The following is an 8,125-nucleotide window of genomic DNA, read 5'->3' as shown; positions in this document are numbered from 1 at the left end:
TAGTACCGGGTTACCGTTGTAGTAATATGAGCAATTGCAACACGGGTGCCACATGTGGAGCAGGATCTGCTTTATCTTCCGGAGCACCTGAGATACCCCCCAGTGGGGTTCGTGCTGCTTAATCTTTAGTTTTCTATGTGGTTTCTTATGTACTATTATTTGTCTGTTTGCCTTTTTCATTTTTAGCCATGTCATTGTCAGTTTATTTTCGATTTATGAGTTTGACTGTTCCTCTGGTATCTTTCGCCCTTCTTTTTGTAAGTGGCAATATATGAAAATGTTTATTTTTTTGCGGATAATGGAGACTTATTGTTTGAAAAAAAAGTAATTTTAAGTAAACAAAATCATTTGTAAAACTGTTGTATCGGAGAAGAACAAAAGAAAAAGCTCTCAAATAGTCAGTTTTGAAACCTGGGACTAGCATTAATATTCCCAAAACTAAACCTTATCTATTCTTTATCTTGAATTCAACATGTCAATCAAAACAAATTGTATGTAGGATGCAATCAAATATCTATATTTCAAATGAATTAAGGACCGTTTACAAATTGTATCATTCGAAGCTCATTTCTCTGTGCAGCAAACCCATCATGCCTGTGGCCTCCCACCTATAATTATTTGTATTGATCAGTGACATCATATATAAACTGGTGACATTTAATAAAATTTCAATATATAACTTAGTTTTTGTATGCATGAGATGTCTATGCCTTTTGTATTGACAATATTTTTTTTATTACCATAAAATTGAGAATGGAAAGTATTTCAAGTCATTTTAAAAAAGATTTGTGACAGTAGCATACAAAAAGACAACACATGCAGTAAACATTATATGATAACATACACAGACAGAAACCCATAAGAAAACTTATCCTATAAAAACGTGTACAAGTATATTTACAAATATTTAAAATGTTAAAATATAGAGTCCCCTGTTCTAGTAAAAGCCTGCTTAAACTGAAAAGAAGATATTAGCTTAATTTGTCTCTGGTTTCAATATAAAATAATACATCGGAGTGACAACAAAAAAAGGATAAAGAAATGAAGAATATTGAAGAATGGAGTGCAAATGAAAATAAAATAAACGTCGAAAATGAATCAGGTAATACACATGATAATTATTACAGAATCAGTCCGCTGAGTGTGCTCCAACATTTGGAGGGATCTACAGAAGAAGAAATGGTTATCTCCCTTAATTTGGTATAATACGTCATAAGTATTTGTGAAGTAGGAGTACCTGTGGTACACAATGACCACTACACAATCAGCAACAGCTCGAATTCAGCCAAAGAAACAAACTTTAGAAGATGCCTATTCACCCCCTGCCAATTTCTTAGAGATAGATATTGCTGATCCTCAAACTCATGGGGTCGGGAAAAAACGATACACAGACTATGAAGTCAGAATGACGGTAAAACATCGCTCCGGAAGCTAAATTATCTTTTTTTTTTATTTTATGGAATTTTTCATTTGCATACTTATAAATGACAATCGTTTAAAGGTAAGAACAGACATGTGTTCATCATATGTAAGATCAACATGAAAATCATTAAATTTTCAGTGTCGTAAAACTTTGACAATCGTGAAAACATGTTGAAAGTGGGAGTATCCAAATTTTATCAGATTATGCTAGACAAGTGACTTAAAGTGATAGGGTTATGTACAACAGCTACATTTTTCATTTAGGCTAGTTAACAAGGAATTGTCGTTACATTTAGCAGATTAATAAGATTGCTGGACTACTGCTACATAAAAAAGTTATACCCATGTGTTTTTTTCTTCCTATAAATGTCATTGAACCAATGATTTGTATAGTAGTCTTACTATACAAATCCTTGATTGAATTTACATTTTTATATGTTCCTATCTCAGCAGGGTATCAGGTCTGTTCGCCCTAGTTTGCCCTGAGTTCATTTCCCCATAGAGTCCGTTCGCCCTTCTAAAAATATTAATATTCAGGACATTGAAGATGAAAAAAAATATTCAGATATTTCTATGGTACAGTATATATTCTTGAAATTTATGGAAAGATGGAAACATTTAAAAGTTTATGGCTTGTTTAGGATATCATTTATTGTTCAATGACAAAATAATTCGGATCACTGATTATTGTGATATATATGATTCTATTCTCTACCATATAGTGACCACCATCAACAAATTGACAATTATGTCACAGGATATGACCACAGCTTGAAATTAATAAAAATGGATTTACAAGTTCATTTATTATTATACTCTGAGACTAGTCTCAGTTATACTGCATACATTCGTGATTGACTGAATATAATTATTTTGTTAACAAATATCAATAAAGATAAATACATTGTATTCCAGTATTCTAATAAAATAAAAGGGAAAATGATAAAGTGATTGTGGCAATATAAATATTCTGTCAATTTTTCAACAAACTTGAACATATTTTGTTCAAATACTTAAAATTATGCAACTAGATAACAATTAGAAAAAAAATAAAATCTGGGCGAACAGGCATCAGGGCAAACAGGTACATGTACTTGGGCGAACAGGCATCAGGGCAAACAGGTACATGTACTAGGGCGAACAGACCTGGATCCTCTCAGCAGAGAAGGCATTTTGTTGTACCATTGTTTGTCTATAAGTCTGTCCATGTGTTGTTTTCTATTCTCTATTTTTAGTTTGCCTTTATAAATTTGCTCACATGAATTTCACATGAATCTCGCATGAAATTCACGTGAAAAATTTCATGTGAGATTCGCATGGATTTGAATTCACGTGAAATTGATGTGAATGAAATTTGCCTGTGTATACAACCGTATAGCGTATAGCTTCCAAATGTTATGAATTTTATTTACAAAACACAGATCAAGTTTGAATTTTGGTGGCATCACGTTTACCTTTCTAAAGTTATGCCCTGTTACAAATGGAAAAGTTGCTGATTTTCAATCTTGTGACAAGAATTAATTGTTATTATACCAGTAACCTTAATGTCCGGGATTTGAAGAGTCATTTTCTTGTAAGTTTGTTGTAAAAATGAATGCTGGCCAAGTGAAAATTTCCAACAAAGCAATGGTTTGCCTTAATTTGTTCTTAAATGTAAAAATCAGGAGATGTGGTATGATTGCAATTAGACAACTATCCAGTGTATCCACTACAGTTGAAATGAAGTGGTAGTAAGGAATAATAGGCCACTGTGTGGCCATCAACAATGAGAAAAACTATTAGGCCTAAAATCATATTCCAACTTTTTGATTAAAACAGAGGCTTTCTTTTATCTGTTTGAAAACAAGTTATTTTCACTTAGTTTTAAAATCCAATCACATAGTATTGGACCTTTTCATTGACATATATAATCCTGGAAATCTTTGTTGTCAATTCCTTTCACTTAAGAACATTGTATTAAAATGTATATATTTTGAATTTTTGCAAGTCTGTTTGATTTTGTAATTTTTTCAAATACATGTCTTCCTTTTTAGACAAATTTACCTGTATTTAAAGTAAAAGAATCTGGTGTACGAAGAAGATATAGTGACTTTGAGTGGTTACGGAATGAATTAGAACGAGACAGTAAGGTAAATATACAGCATGTACATGTACAAATGTTTTATGTAATGATATGATACATGTATGTTATAATACATGTAATATATTTGATTAAAAGTAAGGTAAATCTAGGTAAAAGTTACATACAGATTGATTTAATCATCTTTGTTATTTATTTATTAGCTTTCTCAATATGTTCAACTCTTCGTGTACTTAATTTAAGAAAAGGATCAGTTACTGTGGATATTTATATTCAAGAGCCAAATCGATCAGTACGAATAAATAAGTCATTGCCACATTGGAAATTAAATTAGTCAAAAAAACAATACCATGTACATATATGCATGCACACTGAAAACTAAAAAAAAATATTACTAAAACCACAGATATTTGGTCTTTTAAAATGATCATTATGGTTACGCTCAGAATTTTATTACAATCAAGTTCATTCAGGCCAAATTTAAAAGAATTTCAGTTTCCCCTTTGTAAACAGACCAGGAAGGCAGTTTTATTTTTAACTGGATGTTAACAGGGTCACAGGAATGGCTTGACTTGTCCAGTCGAGGTCACAGTAAGGCAGCAACCATTTGATTTTCTGGGGGGCTATGGATTTTTTTTCTGGACAAACTTTTTTTTCACCTGTGGCGAAAAACAATCTATTTTTTTCGCAACAAGTCAAAAACAATTTGGCAGCTGAGGGGGAAACAAACAGAAAATCAAATGGTTGCTGCCTAACCATTTAGAATGGCTGTTGAATATTGATCAGTTTTTATTTTGCCTTTGCAAATCTTTACAATACATAGTGTATCCCCAGTTTTAAGTGTTTTGTCGATATGAAAAATGAAATCCATCATACTCTAATGGTGTTTTCCACGATATCCTGAAATATTTGCAATTAAATTACACGTACATGCATGCTTTAAGCTTTTACAAAATTTCTCATGATCACTTTGTCTTTTTATATTGTACTTTAGATTTAGAAATGTTGGATGCCAGCTAAGAGACATACATGTAGCCTATGTAGAGACTCTGGAATTAAATTTGGTCTTACATGTGAATATTAACATTACGATTTTATTCAGATTGTTGTACCACCACTACCTGGTAAAGCCCTGAAAAGACAGTTACCATTCAGAGGTGATGATGGAATATTTGAGGATGAATTCATTGAAGACAGAAGAAAAGGACTTGAACAATTCGTAAACAAGTAAGCAGTGTTTGATTTTTCTTACGTACCATGCTAATTATTGAATATCAAGTTTAAAATACACAGTTTAATGTGAAATCAAATTGCCTAAGACAATGGACTCGGGGTTTTTTTTTTGTGGAGTACATCATTGTTCATGTAGTACACTGCATTTTTTAGACCTGTCCAAGTCAGGAGCCTGTTTTTCAGTGAGTGTCTGAGTCTCATGTGTTGGTGTGGTTCATAGCTGTTTCTTGTTTCTCGTTTTTATAAAGATTAGACATTGTTTTTCCTGTTTGAATTGTTTTATACTAGTCATTTTGGGGCCCTTTATAGCTTGCTTTTGGTAAGAGCCAACATGGCCAAGGCTATGCGTTGAAGGCCACTTTGACCTATAATTGTTAACTTTTTATAAATTGTGACTTACATGTAAATGAAGAGTTGTCTCATTAGCACTAATACCACATCTTTTTATTTATAATTAATTTGTGTGAATTAACCATAAACGTCTAGTAAAAAGCAGAATATAGCAGTTGTTATATAGTTAAACCTTAATCAGATAAAGTTGGAGGTATTGGACTGATCTAAGGTTCATATTAGAAGCTATCAGTTATCATTCAAAAGCTTTTCATGTTCAAATTGAAATTTTAAGTTTAATCAATGGGAGACTCGGACAACTCCTCGTTTATTCAAATGAAGAAAAATGAACTGAAACGCGTCTTTTAAAGATAGAAATGCTCAAATATGCTGTTGTTATATATTCCAACCATATAATGGTAATGCTTAGAAGATGCCAACTATATAAAAATCCTTACAAATAATGCAAATTATCAAGTTAATGTGTTTCTAATTTCCAGATTTGTCATTTATTTAAGAAATAATTGATTCAAGCTATACTTTATTGTTGTTTTAACATGGGTAGGCATTATATTCAGAGATTATTTTTTCCCTAGCGATAGTGAGAGCTAAAATAACACAAATATAATGCCTACCCACGGGGGGGTCTCTTCCTATATAAAGGTATATACATATGTGCCGCTGGAATGGGTCCCTTTTTTGATCCGTCAAATATATCAATGGGGTGCAATTTTACCGAGGAAATATATCAATAGGTAGTAATTGACCAATTGTGATATATCAATGAGCTGATAAATATATGAATGGGTTATGATTTCGCTGTGAAATATATGTATAGGTAGGGATTTCACAATTATTCAATATATGAATGGGGGTGTTTTTAAAATCCCAGCTGCACACCTGTACCCAAAATCCCATGTTGAGACCCCCCGTGTGCCTACCCATGTTAAAATTACAATAAAGTATAGCTTGCATCAATTATTTCGATTCTGATTTGGACAATTAAGTTAATTTTTATGTCCGATGTGTATAAGTGTAGAGTGTTTGTGTAGGCTATTCCATTAACCTCCCTTTTTTGTTTGTGAACAAGCAAACAACTGGCAATGTGATTTTTTAGAGGGGGAGTTTTGAACAGCCAGCGTGAACGGTTGTCATATCTAGGTCAAATATGTCAATTTCGAACTGCAACACATTACAGTCATAATAAATGAATAAGTACACGGTAACATGTGCATCCTTTAAGAGTTTGGAAGTGTTTTAAATTAATGAAATATATAAAATGTATTCTAATTTGTTAAAATTCATTATTCTGAAGTAGTCCATATATGCAATTGAATACATTTGTATATGCATGTGCAAACAAATTTTATTGGATTTCGAGCATGGGTTTATTCACAAAGCAAAAGAAGAACGTCATATAAGAATTGTCATTAATGATATTCGGGGTTCACACAATGGCAAGTCCATGAATATTGGACTCTTGGAAATTTGTCTAGACTCATCATTTTCAAAGTCCAAAGATGTATCAAATTCTAAACTGTTGTATTAGTCTGTCAGAGTACAAATATTGTCTTTTTATGTCAAAAGTGTAAAGATAATCTAAACTTGATGTCGTTTCATTGTCTATTTGGTTGTCAGGATTGAAATGAGTAATGATAAAGCAATAAGATTCCATCTTCTCACTGTTGGACTCCTTAAATTTGTCTAAAAATGATGTGTCCCTGAACTCACCTTAAAAAATCCTTAGTGATAACCTTGATATTGAAGAACATACTTAGGTTGGGGTTTTTGTTTTGACAGTAACCTGGGTTATCCTTAGTCAAATCATTTGAAATTAGGAAGAATGTGGCTTTCATTAAAGAATTGTTTAAAAATTATAGATTCTCAGATACTACATGTATAAGTAATATGTCAATTGTATGTCAGTACACCTTTCCTATATTGCCAATTGTATTTATTATACTTCACATTAAAATGCCATATTTTGATTGGCTAATATGAGGGAATTAATTTACTCTATCACATGTCTGAGAGGGTGACAAATTTTTTTAATGTTACCCTCTCGTCTAGACCAATAAAAAATTGATAATTTAAAGGACAATGAATTGAGTTTACATAAAGTAATTAAATACAATGCTTAAGTTCTACCTTTTGGCTCAGATTTGATTATTTGATTGTTAAAATAGAATAATAAAACATCTTTTTTTCTAATACCTGTAATGTTGTTATGTATGTGACGTCATAGAAAACACTTTTATAATAAAAATAATCTGTAAAAGACATTAATGATAGGACATTCAGTATAAGGAATTAAATAACACATAGCTGAGAGGGTGATAGAGCAGATTGGTACCCCTCGAAAAAGCTTTGTCAACCTTGGCTTCGCCACGGTTGACAATGTTTTTTTTTGGGTAACATCTGCTCCATCACCCTTTCAGCTATGTGTTATTTATATATTGGTGTATGGTATGCAATTCGTTCATGTAACGTAAGGTGTGTACATCCTAGTATTAAGTTTAAAATTAAATACAGTTTTCAGATACCTTTTTAAATTTCTTTCTTTTAACAGAGTTGCTGGCCACCCATTAGCACAGAATGAAAAATGTTTGCACATGTTTTTGATAGAACCAGTGATTGATAAGAACTATGTACCTGGGAAAATAAGAACAACTTGAGGTCACCAAAAGAACACCATTTTAATGTTGTGAATATTTCTGTACATTTTATTCTGTTTTATAGAGTTAGACTGTGTATAATTATGGACATACTTATAAAAATGCACTACCTTAGCATTTGGTTTTTCATTCAAATTAGTGTATTCAATTTTTGACTATGAATGAGCAAGAAAAGAGAAAATATTACAAAAAAAAATCTATTCATAATGAATTTCTTTTATTTTTATATACATATTAGCACACAAGGTTCTGCATGAAGTAAAAATGAATGATTGCCAATAATTATTGCTTTGTGTAAACATGATGTATATTCACAAGTAGACTTTGTTTACCAATTTTTTTGGCAATTTATTTGAATAATTTTTTAATTGTAAAGTTAACTATA

At 31.6% G+C, this 8,125-nt stretch overlaps 1 protein-coding gene across 1 annotated transcript; it reads left to right on the top strand.

Annotated features, from left to right (window-relative positions):
• The first annotated feature begins 1,174 nt into the window (after positions 1 to 1,174).
• Positions 1,175 to 7,888, top strand: LOC143047127 (sorting nexin-12-like). The gene is made up of 4 exons (XM_076220079.1): positions 1,175 to 1,411; positions 3,456 to 3,551; positions 4,605 to 4,729; positions 7,635 to 7,888. Exons 1-4 carry the CDS (start codon positions 1,250 to 1,252, stop codon positions 7,738 to 7,740), a joined length of 489 nt encoding a protein of 162 aa, XP_076076194.1. The 5' UTR covers positions 1,175 to 1,249; the 3' UTR covers positions 7,741 to 7,888.
• Positions 7,889 to 8,125: the final 237 nt, after the last annotated feature.

This window comes from Mytilus galloprovincialis, chromosome 10 (genome assembly GCF_965363235.1).
Source record: "Mytilus galloprovincialis chromosome 10, xbMytGall1.hap1.1, whole genome shotgun sequence".
NCBI lineage: Eukaryota > Metazoa > Mollusca > Bivalvia > Mytilida > Mytilidae > Mytilus > Mytilus galloprovincialis.
Note: the sequence above shows the minus strand (reverse complement) of the source record. Positions and strands in the feature narration are given on the sequence as shown.

Excerpts from the sequence above, each read along its gene's own strand:
- LOC143047127 (XM_076220079.1), top strand. The coding sequence starts at position 1,250 with ATGACCACTACACAATCAGCAACAGCTCGAATTCAGCCAAAGAAACAA. Across the intron at positions 1,412-3,455 it reads ACTATGAAGTCAGAATGACG|ACAAATTTACCTGTATTTAA; the intron begins GTAAAACATCGC and ends CTTCCTTTTTAG. Across the intron at positions 4,730-7,634 it reads CTTGAACAATTCGTAAACAA|AGTTGCTGGCCACCCATTAG; the intron begins GTAAGCAGTGTT and ends TTCTTTTAACAG.